Source organism: Lasioglossum baleicum, chromosome 6 (genome assembly GCF_051020765.1).
Source record: "Lasioglossum baleicum chromosome 6, iyLasBale1, whole genome shotgun sequence".
NCBI lineage: Eukaryota > Metazoa > Arthropoda > Insecta > Hymenoptera > Halictidae > Lasioglossum > Lasioglossum baleicum.
The window spans coordinates 13,273,390-13,291,342 of NC_134934.1; the positions used below are offsets into that span (position 1 = coordinate 13,273,390).

The 17,953-nt window shown below is 32.6% G+C and overlaps 5 protein-coding genes and 1 non-coding gene across 12 annotated transcripts; 3 read left to right on the forward strand and 3 right to left on the reverse strand.

Annotated features, from left to right (window-relative positions):
- Window positions 1–886: 886 nt before the first annotated feature.
- Window positions 887–6,191, forward strand: Kap3 (kinesin associated protein 3). Of its 2 annotated transcripts, none has more exons than XM_076425150.1 (16): window positions 887–1,066; window positions 1,205–1,322; window positions 1,396–1,564; window positions 1,644–1,850; window positions 1,923–2,059; window positions 2,130–2,451; window positions 2,518–2,696; window positions 2,780–3,049; window positions 3,115–3,333; window positions 3,422–3,587; window positions 3,664–3,789; window positions 3,851–3,949; window positions 4,075–4,160; window positions 4,249–4,435; window positions 4,515–4,605; window positions 4,699–6,191. In XM_076425150.1, the coding sequence occupies exons 1-16, from the start codon at window positions 1,041–1,043 to the stop codon at window positions 4,835–4,837; spliced, it is 2,541 nt and encodes an 846-aa protein (XP_076281265.1). In that variant the 5' UTR covers window positions 887–1,040; the 3' UTR covers window positions 4,838–6,191. The 2 variants fall into 2 exon arrangements, with proteins under 2 accessions (XP_076281265.1, XP_076281264.1); XM_076425149.1 differs by having other exon boundaries at window positions 888–1,066; window positions 3,851–3,955.
- Window positions 6,192–6,257: 66 nt separating this feature from the next.
- On the reverse strand, window positions 6,258–10,077 carry LOC143209485 (ribonuclease P protein subunit p40). 3 transcript variants are annotated; one of them, XM_076425170.1, is made up of 6 exons: window positions 9,714–10,077; window positions 9,472–9,616; window positions 8,979–9,143; window positions 6,930–7,055; window positions 6,671–6,854; window positions 6,258–6,597 (listed from the first exon to the last, which is right to left on the reverse strand). In XM_076425170.1, exons 1-6 carry the CDS (start codon window positions 9,831–9,833, stop codon window positions 6,258–6,260), a joined length of 1,080 nt encoding a protein of 359 aa, XP_076281285.1. In that variant the 5' UTR covers window positions 9,834–10,077. The 3 variants fall into 3 exon arrangements, 2 of the variants coding, with proteins under 2 accessions (XP_076281285.1, XP_076281284.1); XR_013009091.1 differs by lacking the exons at window positions 6,258–6,597; window positions 9,472–9,616; window positions 9,714–10,077 and having other exon boundaries at window positions 6,826–6,854; window positions 6,930–7,027; window positions 7,356–9,075; XM_076425169.1 differs by lacking the exons at window positions 6,258–6,597; window positions 6,671–6,854; window positions 9,472–9,616; window positions 9,714–10,077 and having other exon boundaries at window positions 6,925–7,055; window positions 7,356–9,075.
- Trnam-cau (transfer RNA methionine (anticodon CAU)) lies at window positions 10,032–10,104 on the forward strand. The gene has a single exon. It is a non-coding gene; the product is annotated as a tRNA-Met (tRNA).
- A 105-nt stretch (window positions 10,105–10,209) lies between these two features.
- LOC143209487 (RNA-binding protein NOB1) lies at window positions 10,210–12,961 on the reverse strand. 2 transcript variants are annotated; one of them, XM_076425176.1, is made up of 6 exons: window positions 12,860–12,961; window positions 12,238–12,370; window positions 11,933–12,144; window positions 11,029–11,473; window positions 10,614–10,948; window positions 10,210–10,533 (listed from the first exon to the last, which is right to left on the reverse strand). In XM_076425176.1, exons 1-6 carry the CDS (start codon window positions 12,878–12,880, stop codon window positions 10,273–10,275), a joined length of 1,407 nt encoding a protein of 468 aa, XP_076281291.1. In that variant the 5' UTR covers window positions 12,881–12,961; the 3' UTR covers window positions 10,210–10,272. The 2 variants fall into 2 exon arrangements, with proteins under 2 accessions (XP_076281291.1, XP_076281290.1); XM_076425175.1 differs by having other exon boundaries at window positions 12,741–12,952.
- Fadd (fas-associated death domain protein) lies at window positions 12,852–15,121 on the forward strand. Of its 2 annotated transcripts, XR_013009092.1 has the most exons (6): window positions 12,852–13,494; window positions 13,571–13,998; window positions 14,073–14,183; window positions 14,259–14,389; window positions 14,456–14,697; window positions 14,845–15,121. XR_013009092.1 is itself a non-coding variant. In XM_076425197.1 (5 exons), the coding sequence occupies exons 2-5, from the start codon at window positions 13,665–13,667 to the stop codon at window positions 14,594–14,596; spliced, it is 717 nt and encodes a 238-aa protein (XP_076281312.1). In that variant the 5' UTR covers window positions 12,852–13,494; window positions 13,571–13,664; the 3' UTR covers window positions 14,597–15,121. The 2 variants fall into 2 exon arrangements, 1 of the variants encoding a protein (XP_076281312.1); XM_076425197.1 differs by having other exon boundaries at window positions 14,456–15,121.
- On the reverse strand, window positions 14,383–17,305 carry Eif4e4 (eukaryotic translation initiation factor 4E4). Of its 2 annotated transcripts, none has more exons than XM_076425198.1 (4): window positions 17,146–17,305; window positions 16,527–16,705; window positions 15,537–15,854; window positions 14,383–15,463 (listed from the first exon to the last, which is right to left on the reverse strand). In XM_076425198.1, the coding sequence occupies exons 1-4, from the start codon at window positions 17,176–17,178 to the stop codon at window positions 15,349–15,351; spliced, it is 645 nt and encodes a 214-aa protein (XP_076281313.1). In that variant the 5' UTR covers window positions 17,179–17,305; the 3' UTR covers window positions 14,383–15,348. The 2 variants fall into 2 exon arrangements, with proteins under 2 accessions (XP_076281313.1, XP_076281314.1); XM_076425199.1 differs by lacking the exon at window positions 17,146–17,305 and adding an exon at window positions 16,874–17,023.
- Window positions 17,306–17,953: the final 648 nt, after the last annotated feature.

A 17,953-nucleotide genomic window follows, 5' to 3' on the forward strand; every position in this document is an offset into this window, starting at 1 on the left:
TAATTGTTTAGATAATTGATAGAGATGACGTCAGAGTTTTCATTTATTACAAATCTGAATCTAGTATTGATTAAAGAATTGATCAAACGTGCTACACTGTTTAAAATTCTCCCACAATTCATCCATCCCGTGCACTACGGACCACTGTCGGGTTTTGCTTGAACCGCTTTCATAACTCTTTTCTGAAATGCAATCTCATGATATATACCATCCGATACTACTACAGACACCAGTCCTACCACCAGAGATACTGTTATACCGACAGTATAAGAGTAGACCAATCATACGGCGGCCAGGGCCCTGACGCCTTGAGGCAGTTATTCTGGCGGGAATGTACCAGTGTTATTGGCGGGACGACTGATGGACGAGAGACGATTATGTATTCTTTTGCGTAGTTATTGCAGTGCTCTTTCCCTATCCCATCCTCAAAATAAAGAATAAGTTTCAATTATAAAAGTCTGCGGGGTGCTCAAGCTACCCGATTTCATCGAAATAGTTACGTTACTGAGGCTGAAATTGCCGCGCATGCGCGAGTTACGGTGGGTTCAATCACATCACTGATTGGTCTACTCCTATATCTCGTCTGTGGTCGTACTATGCGTATCTATGTACAGAGAGTATATTAATATTGTACTGATAAAGATAATTGTAGATATATAACATAATGACATCAAATCAAAAAAATATAATTTGAATCATAACATCACAGTTGGGTGAGCACTCTCGTATCCTCTCTGCTTATGGCAAAGAGTATTCTTCAAATTCTTAGAGAGGCGAAACTCCCGCGTTTTTTTGGTAACCAATCAACTTCAGTATCTAATTAATTTTCAGTCAAATTCAGTACGCATGCGTCGATTACAGTACCGTGCGCGCGCCAGATGATGACTAATTCTTCTTATATACACTGTAATCTCACACGAATTGTAGTCAGTGGTTCTACGTTCTACCTACAATTTGCTCTCTATGGAGATGAATTAATTATTGAAAATTGAGAAGACAGGTTTATTTCCATGCTGTAAAATATAAATAAAACCGAAAGAATGGATGAAGCTAAATTTTTGAAACGGTGGGTATTTCAACACGACCTTACGATATCAATCGATACTAATTGTCATGATAATTTGACAGAAAATTCGATATTATTTTTGTCTACCTTAAATCGTATGTCATGTACAACAATAAAGAATGTATTTTTAATATTTAGAAAAGTGAGATCCGGTTCTCTGGATGTGCATCCGACAGAGAAAGCTTTAGTAGTTAATTACGATGTGGAAGCATTAATCTTGGGTGAATTGGGAGACCCTATGCTGGGTGACCGTAAAGTAATACTTTTAAATAGTTTGTTGTGTCGTAGTGCTACATTTAAAATGTCATTCTAATTCATTATATTCGCAGGAATGTCAAAAAATAATTCGGTTAAAAAGTTTAAACGCAGACACTAATGTGTCGCTTCTCGCTAAGGAAGTGATAGAAAAATGTTCTTTAATTCATGAATCGAAGCTAAAAGAGGTAGAACAATTGATTTATTACCTACAGAATCGTAGAACAAATGATATTTCTGCAAGTAAGTTTATTTCTTCATATAAAATATCTTCCAATGTTATTTCAATTCTGTTTTCCTTATTCTATATTTTTCGATATAGGCAATGACAATAATTCTCAACCTTCGAGACCGGCATCGTCAAATTCAATATCCACAGACAACGGGGAGATAGAACGAGCTATCATTAGTAATGTCGATAGTTACATTGAATTATTATACGAAGAAATACCAGGAAAAATCAAAGGTTCCTCTCTGATCCTACAATTGGCACGAGTACCTGATAATCTCCACGAATTGACAAAAAATGGTATTAAATAGTTTTATATTCATGTACATAGATAATGGTTACATCGTTTGTAATTAATTTTTACTCTTTCAGAATCTCTGTTAAGCGCTTTAGCTAGAGTTCTAAGAGAAGATTGGAGGCGTAGCATAGAATTGTCTACAAATATCGTTTACATCTTCTTTTGTTTCTCGACATATAGTCAATTCCACAATATTGTGCTTGAATACAGAGTAAGCGAGAATAGTTGAAAACTGTTAACTATATCTTATAGCACTGTATAACTTTAACTATTATCTTTAGATCGGATCATTATGTATGGATATAATAGACTTCGAACTGCGCCGGTACGATCAATGGAGAGAGGATATGGAGAAACGTAGGCGTCACTTTGAAAATACTACCGGTTTAACGTTCTTCTCCAGCGTAAACGATAACTGCGACAAAAAGACTAAAGTCATCGACGATATTTGGAGTACAGACGGTCCTCTAGATTATGAAATTAAGAAACGATCTAGTGAAATTTCTGTAACTGAAAATGATATCAAGAAATTGAAAGAGGAACTTGAGAAAAATCGCAAGAAGTTTAAAAGCTTAATAAAAAAACAGGAGCAATTATTGCGAGGTTGGTAGTTGCCTTGTTTGATAATATAAATATCGGAAAGGTATTATAACATAGTTTGTTTTACAGTGGCCTTTTATTTATTATTAAATATTGCCGAAAATATGGAAGTTGAGAGAAAAATGCGTAAAAAAAATGTAATTGGAATGCTGATCAAGACATTGGACAGAACAAATACAGATTTGCTGATACTAGTTATTGCATTTCTGAAAAAATTGTCCATATTCCGAGAGAACAAAGATCTTATGGTAGAATTCTATGAATAACAATTTTGGTATTATTTAATCCATCCGTGTTTAATAAGTCCATACATAATCTATTATTGTTTCAGGCCGAAGGAAATATTATCGAAAAAATACCGAGACTTCTGCAAAATAATAATGCTGATTTGGTACTGAGCACTTTAAAATTATTGTTTAATCTGTCCTTTGACACAAAACTTAGGGCGAGGATGATAAGAGTTGGTTTGTTACCAAAGTTAATTAAACTTCTTGGCCAAAGCGACATTAAAAATAAAACAATAATTTTGGGAACATTATATCATACTAGTATGGATGATAAAGTGAAAGCTATGTTTACAAATACTGAATGCATACAAATGGTGAGCATTGTAAAGTTTTCGTATACGTGTCAATTTCGCTTGTATTAATTATAAACGTTTTTAAGGTAACAAACATGATTTTGAACTCTGAGGATGACGAACCGAAATTAGAATTGGTAGCTCTTGGTATAAATTTAGCAATTAATAGTAAAAATGCCCAACTCAAGGTAGAAAATAATCGTTTGCAAGGTCTTATAAAAAAAGCATTCAGAAATCAAGATCCCCTTATCATGAAAATGATACGAAATATTTCTCAACACGAGTCTACTAAGGAGAGTTTCGTTGTAAGTCATTTTATTCTATAAGACGTATCATTCTGTAAGTAGAAATGTTCAAAGATAATTCCTGATAATTAACGATAAAAACTATTAGGAATTCGTGGGTGATTTTGCTATGGCATTAAATCAATCGGACTCTCAAGATTTTGTGCTAGAAGTTATCGGTGTGTTGGGCAATTTAGAATTGCCTGACTTGGATTATTCGCAAATACTGCATCGATGTGATTTGATACCATGGATACGTAACAATCTGGTTCCAGGTTGAATATTTTCTTATATACTAATTCTTTTTACTATGGTATCTTCTTCAATTTCATTATTGTCGTTTTTAAACAGGTAAAGCACCTGACGATTTGGTACTTGAGATTGTTATATTTTTGGGTACAGCGGCTTATGACGAAGATTGCGCGCGTTTATTATGTAAAGCCGACATACTACTTTCCCTTATCGAACTTCTTAAAGGTATGTGTAACATTGAAAACATCAAGTAAACAATAATTATTAAGAAAAATTCTCCTTACAGCTAAGCAAGAAGACGACGAAATGGTTTTGCAAATAATATATGTTTTTTATCAAATATCTAAACATGATTCGACAAGAGACTATTTAATACGCGAGACTGGTAATGGTAATAATCAATTTCTTTGCTTTTTCCCGTTCAGCATACTAAAATGTACATTGTTAGCGTGGTTTAACGATAGGAAATATTTTACATTCGATATACTGGAATATAAATGTTATTTGCAGAAGCACCCGGTTATTTAATAGATCTGATGCACGATAAAAATCCAGCAATTAGGAAAGTATGTGACGCGTGTTTGGATGTTATTGCTGTAAGTATATTGTATATGTATATAACTTTTCGTCCATAAGAAGCTTTCTACGGAGGTAATCGATTTCAACTAATTTGTTAAATATTAGATGTGCGACAAAAATTGGGCAGCTCGTATAAAAGTGGAAAAATTCAGATCGCATAATCAGCAATGGTTGGAAATGGTCGAATCTATAACAAGCGACACTACTAATCACTTACTACCAGAAGAAGACGACAGTCTTTCACCGTTTACGAATGGTGATTTCTTAAACAATACAATGTTATTTCCCTCTGGTAAGTAAGTTTTAATGTACATATATTTGTTACCAGTCTTTTATACCGATACTATTGAAAATCCTTAAATCCATAATAGGTAATGTAGCATCGTTTACTGCGGATGACAGATTTTCAATTATGAAAAATTCTTCGGAGTCGTCGGAAAATCAAAGTCGTCCTGTCAGCAGGTAAGTTTTTTAAATGTTTTCTTTTTTAAACATATGTAAATATGTATACATGTGATAATAAAAATTGATTTATTTGACCTATTTCTATATTAGGTACAAAGATTTTGATGAATTGGGCGAACTCATGGCTCGCTCTAAATCTCGTATGTCCGTTGGTTCCGGGATCGAAGATCTCTACTATAATTCCAAAGTAAAATTTGCTGAATCAGACAGTTCTCATGTGTTAATATGAAAGATAAACCATACTATAGTGGATTGTCTCCTAGTGGTAATAAGAACTTCAATTCTTATTTAAAATCCTATTATCTTTCCATATAAATGTGCATAATGATGCATGCAAGTTGCTTCATTTGTCTGAGTCTAAATCTTAATTTTAGTTTTCAATCGATAACACCGATAAAGAATAGTAGCAATATTTATTTGAATCACTCTATATTGAATTGTTTACGAGAAATCTTAACTCTCGTCCGTCCCTCATTTCACGAACTGAATCTGTCACTCGGTATCAAATTGACACAGTGGTAAAGATCAATGAAATAATAAGGTAAACTGTTATCTTCCGATGTTTTTTCCGATGTAGACTGCGGATCTTTATGCATTTACAGCAAAATTGTGTAGATGAAATTCAAAATTGTTAAAAAATTTTAAAAATTGAGGATGTCAATATATGATTTCTCCTCTATTAAAATCAGTAAGAGTAGAAATAACATTCAATTTAGTTTCTATTTCTTGCAATCGATGCAGACAATTTTTATTTTGCCTAAAGATCCGCAGTCTATTGATGAGTTAACATTTATGTCTTAGGTTTCTCGGTTATGTGTGTTTCACATTAAAAAAATAAAAGTCACGAAGTAGAACTTAATCTGAAAAAACTGTGTAAAATTGACACGAGGGACGGATGAGAGTTAAGAAGCTTTGATAAATAATAAGCGACAAAATATTTTGCCCTCATAGTAGTATTAAGTTGGCAAAGCTAGGCACATGCAGCAACCTTTATGTGGATCACTTCGTATTTATTTATTTGCAAAGGAATTTTTGAAAGCTTCGAAAACTATACGCATACGTGATAAGTTACTTTGATCTCATAGTGCAGTATAGTTTATATTTTATTTATTATAAGTTAAATTGACTTACACGCGAGTGCTCAATTTAGATAGATTTCTAGTCTTGTCATTTTACAAAGCAATTAATTTAATTAACAATGTGATGATCTTCTCCACTTCGTAAGTTTAGTATGTGCAATAACATAATACTACGATTTTAGCATAATTTTGGTATTATACGATAGTATATAAATGCTTTCGCGGCACAGCATTTACTAAGCATTTACAGAGAAAAAGAAAATAATTTAAAAACCCCATAGTCAAAGTTAATTTATATAATCTATTTTATACTGCGATATACTATAAATCTTTCGGATCAGCTTTTTTCCGTTTAATTATTGAACACACATTCCAACATTTACCTTTTACTTCTTTGCAAGAAATATTGATGTAAAGCAATGTGTTATATTAAAAGAAATGTTACTCATAAACGTTTATTATTCTCTATATCATAATAAACGATGTATAAATTGCAAAATATAATTTATTTCTTCTCATACAAAATTTTATTTGTATTGTTCAAGCGTTTTACAAGAAAATTCGTCGTTACTAAAAGTTTCTTGGTTTATTGTTTGAACTGAGACTTTTTCGTATAATAGAATCAGCAGCTGGTCTAAATACAATGGTGTAGCTATTATCACCGTCAGTATAAAATGTATGTTCTTTTAAATCCCAACTAACCGGACTATCTGAAAATCCTTGCACATGTAAAGCACACCACGGTATGCTGTTTTGCATCGATACATAGTTTCTTATAGCCGTATATAAACTTGTTACTTGCTGTCTTGTAAAGAAACCAGTCCATTGTAAATATTTTATTTGGCCAACATCCATAGAAGACATTGGGCATGTATATGTGTTTACATAGTCATCTGCCTTAGTATTTTTTCTGAAACAATCAATTTTGTTATTATAAAATTTCCGTTCACTTTGAACGTTTCTACGATATCATTTATACATACAAATCACCAGAAATACTAAAAACTCCGAGCCACTCGAAAAATTTCTCGTTATCGCCTTCCTCTGAGATTGTCGGTATCCGTAAAGAATACTCGGCTTTTTGTGTAAAAGTTAAATGACAAAGAAGAACGTTGTATTGATGTTCATTCAACCATGCTGCTACCGATGACGGGCACAGATTTTCATCTTTAGAAGTAAAATAAATGATAAATGATCCTGAGAGAGATAAAAGTAATCGAGAAGAAACTTGGGATGCTTTACCTGGTGGATTCCAAGAAACGATAACATCGAATTTATGCCTTAAACGCTCTTTTAATGATGTTCGGACGTGCTCGTAATTCTTCTTTCCAGGTGTAAAGCTTTCAGATTTTAAATCAATAGTCACAACTTCGATTTGCATTACCGGTAAAAAAAAAATAAACGGAAAGTAAAATAATAAAATGTAAACTTTATTCATGAGTATACAATAAAATCTACGTTAATAAATAATTCATCTTAATCACTGTTCTTGCAAAACTGTATTCTATCGTGAACAAAGGAAACATACAAATATTAAATTACGCGAATAATCGATATGCACAAGATTATTAAACTGTTACATATGAATTACAATTCGATGTAACTTTATTATATAGAGTAATGTAAAAAAATATATCCTCCTACATTGTCTACAAACAATTTAATCACCTTCCGAATTTCAATTATGCAAAAGATAAACTCGGACTTGTATCCAGATTTGTATTGCTTTGTTTTAATTCTTCTCTGAAAAGATTTAACTCTGCAGGCGAGATTCCTTGCCAGTTTTCTAATTCAGTTAGACGTCGTAAATTATCACAATTTTCCATTAACAGCTGTATAGTTTTCATCGATAAATCATGACTGTACAATATTTTAAGCTCTTCCAATTTGCTCATTGGATTCTGCAAAAGTATTCTTCTCATTGTTTCGTCTCCGATACCAGTCGACGACCCCAACTGTATAAACTTGATATTGGTACAATGAGAAAGCAAAAATTCTAGGTGCATACTCGCGCATTCTGCTACACATTTGATTCTCTCTAATGACTGAAAAGGTGCGACTGCAAGCTTTCTTGGATATCTTTGTGCACGCTCTAAGAATTCACAGTTATAAAATGTTAGGCTTTTTATGTCCGGGCAGTACTGACTTATCGATACGAGTGCATTTAAATCAATTTCCTCTACATGCTCCAAGTGCAGACTTATAATTGTGCTACCCTTTATTTCCAATAACGTGTTTATTCCATGGTTATAAAAATCGCAAGACAAGAGTTTCAATTCTTTTAAATAATCAAGAGTAGCGAGAATTGTTAAGTCAACGATTCTTTCGTCGCGTAGCAGACAAAGGCTCGTAATATATGGACACATCTCAACTAAAAGATATAATTGTTCCATACTGAAATTTCGGCTTTCAAACGTTCTTATGTGGAAAGAACTTTTAACATTCTTTTCGTTTTTATTGATAAGCTCTAAAACAAATCCAAATTCGTCGCATCTGCCAATGTCTTGAATGTTCAAATGTTCTAAGAAGAGATTCGCATAACCAGGTGTACTCATAGAAGTTCTACATAATTTAACTTGCGTCAAATATTTACACGAAAGCAGCGGACCAACACTGCGCTCTGTTACGGATCTAGATGCAGTTACATCTAGTTTCTGCAGCTTTTTACAATGCTGAGCTAGAGCCATTATAATATTATCTGTACAGTCGAAACATAAAATGAAGCACGCTAAGTTCGGCATAACAGAAACTCCATTGATAATCATTTTCTCGATATCCGATGTTCTCCAACCGGCTGAGCCTGAGCCCAAGTCTAGAACTTCAAGGCCGATCATATCGTGTAACTCATTATACAGCACGTGTCTCATAATTTTAGGCCAAACCGAGAATTCAATTGTTCTTAAATGTGCACCTACAGCGACTTCCGTTAAATGAAGAGCAACAGTCATTTCTGATAAGAAGGCTGTAGTCGAAGCAAAGTCATTGTATGTACCTCTGGTTTCTTTAACTAAATTTTCGACCGCAGTCAACACTGCTATGGACATTCTATTGTATAAGTTTCGAGGTATATTGGAGTTTAGTAAATATTTCATGAACTGTAACATCGAATGTAATTTAACAATTCCATGTTCTGGATTTGTTTTAGAAATGGTGCAAACAAGCTTTGTCATGTGTCTACCAAAAGCAATTACAAATTCGCCGATGGAATGTAATGCTAGATCCACTAGCATAGGTACTTGGTGTTTCTTTGGCATTCTGATCTTTTTTTCTATTTACCTCCTTTAAACTTACCATAACGTGTATGCACTTTACGGTCAAAAAAGGAGACTTTTCCTTCTAAACCGAGCATTTGAAAATCTTCTGTCAATAATGACAATATCAAGTGACCAGTCGGAGTAATGGCGATTGCATTACCTAAATCTATTTTATTTCCAATCGTTAGGAGGCTCAGTTCTCCTAAAAAAGAAAGTAAATTAAAATCTCTATAATACAATCCAATGTGGTATCTACGTACTACTTGTTCGCTGTATCGTAGAAAATTATGATGTTACTATTTCTTCATTTAAACTGTTGGCATTAATCCATAAGGATTTCCATTTATAGGGTAACGATAAAAATGATCAGTTACAATATATTTCAAATTGTTCTTGCTACGATTATTTATCGTATAAATAATGAATGTTGATTTTTTTTTTTATTATGTTCAAATGAAATTTGAATAATTCGTTAAATTACGATTAAACAGAGATATTAATTCATTATTTCGACTGCGTCATGTATTTACCTTTCTTAACAAATGCCTCGATAAATTCTTTGTTTATCAAATCAAATACATTCACACCGTTGACACGATAATAGTCGCTGTCTTCTGAAACGCAACTCTGCAATCCATCCGGAATTCTGACGGTGTCAGGAAGCACCAAAGATACCTGGCGCAAAGCCAAAAGTAATTGCGAATTATGTAAAGATTTCTCAAAACATAACCTACACCAGACAAGAATTAATGACACCTGATTCCTCGCGTACCGAATGGTTAAATATTTGTGATCCGACTATGCCCGGGACATCCGTTCGCTTGAAATCTCTCTTCTCTGTAGAAAAATGATGCTGAGGTGGCTTGAAGTTCCATACTTCTGGACTGAGCATTTTGTAAATAGAAGGACGATCTCCACAATACAATAATCCTTATTCTTACTCCACTCTGTACTCTGTATGTATCTATGATAATATTCGTGGGCGCTATGTATTGCTTAGCTTTCTAACATAAGATTATTTTGAGGAATTTATTCCACGTGCTGTTACATATTTCTTGTTAAATAGATCTTACTCCAAAATATCTCGCACGCCTCGGTAGCGCAGTAGGCAGCGCGTAAGTCTCATAATCTTAAGGTCGTGAGTTCGATCCTCACCCGGGGCAATTCTTTTTGTTATTCTTCGTATAAATAAACAAATAACTAATGTTTTACACACACTTTTACTTTCTAGGGAGAAAAATTTTGGAAAATAAGATGCAAAAGGTACCTACCCTTATAATAATATTTAATTTACTCATTTACAAAATTGTACACTCTTACAATAATACAAATTATTTTCGTTTTCCTCTGCATTCATTTGGATTTTTCCGCATCCAATACTTAACAGAACCAGATGGTCGTATACCTAACATAGCTGATTTAGAATGTACATCGCGCATAATAAAAGGAGAATATCCAGCTATGTAATCGTCTTGTAAAGGATCATTTTTAATACGAGCCTGTCTTGTTAGTCTTTGATGAGGCACTGGCTGGTCTTCGCAAAGGATAGGATTGTTCGCATGTTTCCCACCTTTCGGCATCGGTAAGGAGAACTAAAAAATTTTTTATCAGTGTTAGACAATTCTAGTTTACGCAAGATCAGACTAGAAAAACTGAAAACTAGTAAGCATACCCTTTTTCCTTTCTTTGATATTGGTCTTGCGAAATTAATATGAATTTGCTGGTTTCCTTCTCCGTCTAACACTACCGCGACTTTTTTTAATGTTTTATTACCACAACTAGGACAGAAGACTTTTGTCATGATACTAGTAGTTTTGTAACACGCGTAACACCTGAAGATAAATGTTTTCATTTGTTTAATTAGTCTGCCATCCAAGGCTACTACATTCAGTCCAATCTGTTTTAAAACATTTTGCATAGCGAAATCTACTGTTAAGCATGCAACAGTTGCAGGTTTTTCTTCTACAAGTTCTGAATTAATCTCTTTCTTCACAGTAGAGATGTTTTCTGCAATAAAAAGGAGATTTTATGCATTTTGCTGAACCATTTTATTTGCGATACAACTAAAGAACTTTTAAAAATCATACTAGGTGTAATCCATCCATCGTTATCGTCATCATAGTCGTCGTTACTTTCGTCACCTTCGCCATCTTCACGTTCATTGTATTTAATATCATCTTCTTCGTTGTCAGAATTGCTTTCGATCGGAGCAAGAATATCATCGACATTGTGTTCACTGTTATCTTTATCTAGAACTATAAATTCCGACGGTTCGCAATTTAACTTTGAAAATTTAGAAGATAAATCTTCTGTTCTTTCTTGATCGATATCAGAATCTGCAGTTTCATAGTCTGATTCAATATCAGAAGAGTCACTGTTACATGACTCTAATTTCTCTTCTTCGTTATCGCTATGTTTTGCTTTGTCCTCTAATTGTATTTCCAGTTTTTCGTCACCTTTACTGTGCGAGTAATTCGTTTCTTCTAGTTCCTCTGAATCATGTTTCTCTATATCTTTTTCGCTTACAACCTCCTGCAGAGAAAAAAGTGTGAACTCATTTCTGCCCATTTTAATTAAACTATACTATCATAATACATCCTAACTTCCTACGACCTTATTTTTTATGTGGATGTACCGATACACCCGCCAGATGCAATTGCACTTTATTCTTTACTGCAACCCAATTTTTTCGTTAAACCAATCGATCCGTTTTATTATCCTACATATTTTCACGAGATATTTGTGTCAGAAACGTACTTCACTATAAGAAGTATCGGAACTCCCAATATGAATTGTTGGAACTAATGCAGAGTTTACTTTGACACAAAATGTTAAATATCTCTTATGTATAAAGTATTAGTATTTTTGTACATAGGATAATAAAAGGATAATTAAACAAATTGGGTTGCATTAAAGAGTAAAGTGCAATTGCATCTGGCAGGTGCATTGGTAACTTCAGTCCCAGTTCCCAGAATCACCCTGTATACTTACATTTTTTTCTGGCAAGTAGAAACCAGCTAAAAGACTACGAGAATCCTCAACTTGGCTGACACTGGTATCTACTGTTTTCGATACAAGCGGAGCATCTCTTAAATGATCTGTTCCCACTTTCTCCTTTTCTAGTTGATACGTTAACGCAATTACTTTTACATCGGTTGCTGATAAACTTGTGTAATCCCCTGTTTTCTTAGCAAAATCAGTAACTACGGATACAATACTAACATTACCACATAAAATATATAAATTTAATATACATGAGTATAGTTAACGACTAAATACATGTATGTTACGCTTACCGAATTTGATGTTCTCGGGATGCGCGTTTTGTATTACTAAATCATATGGTAGGACAACCAACCTTCTTAACTGTCTTTTGTTTGTCACCTCATTTACTACATCTTCTTCTGTTATTATATTGACCCCAATATCCTAAAAGCACCGTTTATTCTTATCATTAGACTGCGGATCTTTATGCGTTTATGGCATTTGAAAATTTTCAAAAAATGCTGGAATGTAAAATTCGATAGGATTTCGTACGATTTTTATTTATTTCAGAACTAAGTATATACAATGGCTACTACCGCTGAAAATAAGATTCTATTTAATTCCACTTTCTTAAAATTCACCTACAAAAATTGATATGAAAATATTACTATAAACTGCAGATTGTTTTCCAACTATATAAGCTAAGTGCTGAAGCAATATTTTAAACTATAATAATGCTGATATCAAATCTTTTTGATTCTGTCAACAAACAAGTAGAATATATTTACACTATTCATACATATAATAAGTTTACCTGCAAAGCTGCATTTCTGATGAATGCACTTGTATCGACAATCAAATATTGCACTTTTTGTTTTTCATTCATTTTTACTAACTTTTTCCAGAAAATAATTCAATAATGCATATACGCACGTGTTCTGCAGCAATGGACATGTAAGTAAATATATATACATATATAGGGGTCCATTGTCCATTCCGTGCAACGGAATAGACCCTAGTAGTGTCAACGTTAATGCGTATATCTATGAATGTTCATAAACGACATGTCGACATGTATCAGGTTTGAACACACGGTTCTTATTTAGCAACATTTTGTTCCTGTGAAACAAAATTGTGTGTGTGTGTGTGTGTGTAATATATATATATTATATATATCACGTTCTGATATGCAACAAATATTTTGTTTTTGATTCATGAAAACATACCTTGAAGAACCGGCAACATTTTTCATGCATGATATGTCAAGGTCACTCAATTTGAGAATATAAACAAAACGAAGATTCTGACAGCACAGTTTCGCCTCTGTAAATCAAATGCTGTAAATATACTCTATGGTGTAAATAGTGTGTAAACAATAAATTCGCAATTGTAAAATACATATGTTAGTTAGACATACATATAAACATAATTTGGTGAATTAATATACTGAAGTATGAAAATTTTTTATGAAATTCCTAGAAGGAATACTTATACAAGTACCACCAACATTAACACAGAAGATTCAATATTCTTGTGGAATAAACCACGTTAGGTCAATAATAAATAAGGTAAGCATAAACTATGGTTCATTACGTCTCGTGTAAAACGAAATTTAATGTAATAATAATGTTTGTACGTTTTTAGAACATACTACAAAGTTTATAGACACTGATTACTGTGTTGACTCTATGAAGTGGGAATCCCCTGAATATAAAGTAATCAGTTCAAAGTATACAATATGACTATACAGAATCGGTATCATCATTTATGTACAGAATTTTTATCTACTGCTCAATTGTATGTTAACGATACTGTACTAAATGCAATTAAGGAATATTATAAGCCTTTTATAAATTCAAATCGCAGATTAAGCCAAATTAAAAATTTGAGCACATTAATAAAAATATTAGAAAAACGAGACGTTCTCAGTTTTAGCAATATTGAACCTCTTGTTGATATTGCAAATAATTTTTCAAATGAGGCACCTATATTCGAGTTAATAAAGGATTATAAATCCCTTCTCAAAAACATACAAAGTTCGAAATCTTGTGACATGTACGACGATGAAAATGGTAAGTCTATTTCAGCATAAATCATTTGTCTTGCATTTGCTCTTGTAATAGTCTTTGTGTAATTTTCACCTAAGTCAAAGAAAAACAGAACACGGAACCATCTCAAGAAACTGCATCGTCATTGCAAAAGCATTCAACAAGTTTTCAAACTAGTTCAAAACAAGAAGAAGAACTTAAACAAACGGGTAAGGTAATCTCTTTTACATGATATACATTACTAATTATTTTATAAATTGTTATAAATATGCTTATCTATTCAGTTTTGTCGCAAACCAGTGAAAGAATTGGTCGTTCTTGGAGAGATACAGTTAGATACTTAGGTATTCCCGAGTATCAAATCGATGTTATTCAAAATAAATATCCTTTCGATATGAAAGAACAAAGTTATCAGGTAAGATGTAACTGTTTTATTTTACACAATGATTTACATTTATATAATATAAAATTTCTGTTTCAGGCTTTAAGCTTATGTATATCAGAGTATTGTTCCGACGATTGGAAACTAAGTTTAATACGTGCATTAGAAAGAGCAAGGCGCAGAGATCTCAAAGAAATGGTGGAAAAATTGATTATATCGGACAAGTATAAAATAAATTAGAAGGGAAACAATTTAATTCTAGCAAGTTTATTAAAAAATGATCGCTTATATCGATTAACATTTATCGTGTCATTTATTTGGAGATAACTAAAAGTCTAAAGGTATATACGCATACGTAATTTAAACAGAAAATTATATTTTGCACAAATTTTAATAAAGATACAACTTAAACGTAATTATTTGTTGTAGAAAATTGAAACTATTAATTAAATAGTGCTATTCTATTTTTTCTTTTTGTTTGTTTGTAGGTAGCTGTACTTTCTTTACTTTATTTTTCAAAATTGACAACCTACCTATAGGTTTTGGAAAGAATGTTCTTTATCGTTTACGAGTGGTGTACATTACAAGGAAAAAAAACGTATGAAGAAAATTACTTAATAATATATGTCGATCATTCTTTATAGCGATATAATTTATATTCTTTGAAAAATACAGCAGCCCGTGCGTACCTTTCACAATGTAATCTTAAATTACATGTTACATCACTGTAAATTTTCATACAATATACGTCTGTTTCAGCGCATATTTATTGGTGTTTATTTTTTTGTTTTACTTTCATTAAGAAAATACTCGACTACAATGAAATTGTAGTTTTCTCAAAATTGTACACGGAATTTTCGTTGAAATGTTTCGAGTGATAATCCAATTCAATTTTGCACGCCTGTACGATTAATGCATTTTTAGTCCAGCTTGACACATTTTAATGACCAATGGATAATAACGTGACATTAATGTAACATCGATAGTTTTTTTTAGATGATATAAGCATTCTTTGTTTGACTTCCTACTTTGACCATAATATCTTTATGTATTTGATATCCTATAGATACTTTCGATGTGATTTTTAATCTCTCCCTCAATTTTCGCCTACAACAAAAATATAATTAAGCAATACAAACAAATACATTACTCACATACACGTATATTTGATTCTATTTACCCGATTTCCAAGACGCTATCTTCGCTATTCGCATTTGCTGTCCAGACTCCAATTTTATCTCCTTTCGTCCTTACATTTACTACTGCTCCGCAAACATCGTCAGAGTATTCGTTAAAGGCTTCGCCGATCATACATAAAACAGTTTCTAACCAAAAGTGATCTAAATCTGAGGCTCTCTGCTTCCTATCTAAGTTGATAAGCCATCTTCCACCAGATTTATTAGCATCATCCTCCCACATAGGTCTAATTCCATGCTTGAACAAACTGTAGTCACATCCTGGTCTCAAGTCGGATGCAGCTTTTATGTGGTTGTATAAACTGGAAATAAAATCCAACCAATGTTATCAGTGTAGGTTAATAATGCATCTTAGCTGGGAGTAGAACCATTGTATCTCTGTATAGCAGATAGAATGTTATAAATTCGAACTTCAATTGTTACACACAATTTTTGATCAAATAATATTAACCTTGTTAAAATATTTAGATTTTGTGCAACTTTTATTACAATATGTGCTTGCATAAAGAAATTGATCGAATCAATTTCCATGTAAGCAACTTCATAATTCCAAGAATTGTGAAATGGAAAATATAAAACCGGTCATTTGACCGGCACTGGTGGATTTAGTGTTAATGGCTTGTCATGAGGAAAACTAATTTTATCAATATATACAAGCTTAGGCGTTAAAAATCTTGAACAACCAGATTTCCTGAATAATCATATAGTTTTAGAAGTGTATGACTCTAGTTTGCTTAGTTTTACATTTTTCAGCATACCCAAGGTATAAGAATATAAACCTGCATGTTACATTTAAAGTACACTTTTGAATGCAGTGTAAATAAAAAGATACTTAATTTTTGAATTACGTTATTACAGTAAAGATAATAAATATATAATACGCGAGATGTAGAATTACATGGGGCGCTCGTAAGATATTCGAGAAAATTTACCGAACATGATACGCACAGGATACAGACAAATATTTATAATACCTCCAAAAATCTTCTGCCGTATCGAAGCTTGTAATTTTTCTTTGACTCTCCTCCCATGATTTATTCTTATCCTGCTCGTAATACCAAAGTGTCCATGTATGTTGAAGCGGATGTTTGATTAGAACTTCGGGTGGAAACTCATCGAAATTTGTTACATCTTGCTCCTTCCGTTCGACTTCCTGGAAAAATAATTATAGATACATACACTTGAAAATTTTCTATAGAACTTTTTAACCTCTATCTATTGATATGCACACACACATATGAATATGTATGTCACTTTCTAATTTCTCAAAACAATTTCATGAGTATGTTATTTATAAGTGATTTTTCGTTCAGTTCTGTACCATATTTTAATAATAAGCGTGACATATACTAGAAAACTTTGGTCGAGTAATATAATATGTCTTTTTTAAGCTCGCGTTAGACAGTTTTCACCATGCATGGATATAGATGGGAGGGGTAAAGGGTGAGGTACGACCATGCTGTTTCAAAGGAAAGCTGTGGGAAAGCTGCACAAAATTTTTCGTAGCACAAGTGGCAAGATTGTATTTAAATGAAATGTTCCATTAATGATTTAAATGTCTTTAACATAATAGAATATATTTCAAAATAATACCTCGATTTCTTCTGTATTAGTAGTAGCAGCCATGTCACACAGACTACACGTACAATATGTTCGCTCAGTTAACTAACAGGAAGGGCATCTATCGGTGAAACTTTCTGCGTGAAAAATCCTTTCCCTAAGATAGAAACGCCAAATTGCGTCGGCGCACCGGGTCGTTATGCGAAAGAAATTTAATAAAAGAGTTGAAGAACAAAACGATGGTTAATTACGTTATATTACTACGATATAACCGATGAGCACAGAAACGACGCGAAAACAATAAACAACGAACATAATCTTGAAAACGATCGATTTTTGTACATTATATCTATTTGTCGCTTTTTTCACTGGTTGATAGACAAACAAATATTATTTTACCGGCGCGGGAATTTTTTAAAAATATCACATTATTTTATCTGTAACCACGAGGCCAATTACTTTTGTTTCATTTCAATACTTTTGTCATATTTCATGAAATTGTTTTGTTCGTGTATTCGCGACTTTCGATTGTTTTAAACGTCTAGAGAAAGAATGATTTGCAATAAACTGATATACTTCTGATGCAAATATGGCGTAAATTTTTAAATGAATTTTATTTGAAACAGAAAAAACTGAAAAGTTCAATAATATAAACTGTGGCAAATTTATAAATATAAATTAAAGAGATTTTATTAATGTAATATGCAGTAGAGAATAGAAAGATAAATTAATCACAAATAATTCGAACCGACAAAATCATTTTATGTATTAGTTTACAATCAGTTTACAGTTTACAAGTTTATGTATAAGCATGCAAATGCATTTGCACATCATTTGCACA

What these genes read in the sequence shown, in the direction of transcription:
- Kap3 (XM_076425149.1), top strand. Translation starts at nt 1,041, where the DNA reads ATGGATGAAGCTAAATTTTTGAAACG. An exon ending in TACAATGTTATTTCCCTCTG is followed by an intron (nt 4,436 to 4,514) that starts GTAAGTAAGTTT and finishes AATCCATAATAG; the next exon opens with GTAATGTAGCATCGTTTACT. An exon ending in CAAAGTCGTCCTGTCAGCAG is followed by an intron (nt 4,606 to 4,698) that starts GTAAGTTTTTTA and finishes TTTCTATATTAG; the next exon opens with GTACAAAGATTTTGATGAAT.
- LOC143209485 (XM_076425169.1), bottom strand. Translation starts at nt 8,941, where the DNA reads ATGCCAAAGAAACACCAAGTACCTATGCTAGTGGATCTAGCATTACAT.
- LOC143209487 (XM_076425175.1), bottom strand. Translation starts at nt 12,812, where the DNA reads ATGAATGAAAAACAAAAAGTGCAATATTTGATTGTCGATACAAGTGCA. An exon ending in TCAGAAATGCAGCTTTGCAG is followed by an intron (nt 12,371 to 12,740) that starts GTAAACTTATTA and finishes CGGTGCTTTTAG; the next exon opens with GATATTGGGGTCAATATAAT. An exon ending in TCTACTTGCCAGAAAAAAAT is followed by an intron (nt 11,474 to 11,932) that starts GTAAGTATACAG and finishes TTTTCTCTGCAG; the next exon opens with GAGGTTGTAAGCGAAAAAGA.
- Fadd (XM_076425197.1), top strand. Translation starts at nt 13,665, where the DNA reads ATGACTATACAGAATCGGTATCATCATTTATGTACAGAATTTTTATCT. An exon ending in CATGTACGACGATGAAAATG is followed by an intron (nt 13,999 to 14,072) that starts GTAAGTCTATTT and finishes TTTTCACCTAAG; the next exon opens with TCAAAGAAAAACAGAACACG. An exon ending in AGAAGAACTTAAACAAACGG is followed by an intron (nt 14,184 to 14,258) that starts GTAAGGTAATCT and finishes TTATCTATTCAG; the next exon opens with TTTTGTCGCAAACCAGTGAA.
- Eif4e4 (XM_076425198.1), bottom strand. Translation starts at nt 17,178, where the DNA reads ATGGCTGCTACTACTAATACAGAAGAAATCGAG. An exon ending in CTAATACAGAAGAAATCGAG is followed by an intron (nt 16,706 to 17,145) that starts GTATTATTTTGA and finishes TTATTTTTCCAG; the next exon opens with GAAGTCGAACGGAAGGAGCA. An exon ending in GATAGCGTCTTGGAAATCGG is followed by an intron (nt 15,464 to 15,536) that starts GTAAATAGAATC and finishes TTTTTGTTGTAG; the next exon opens with GCGAAAATTGAGGGAGAGAT.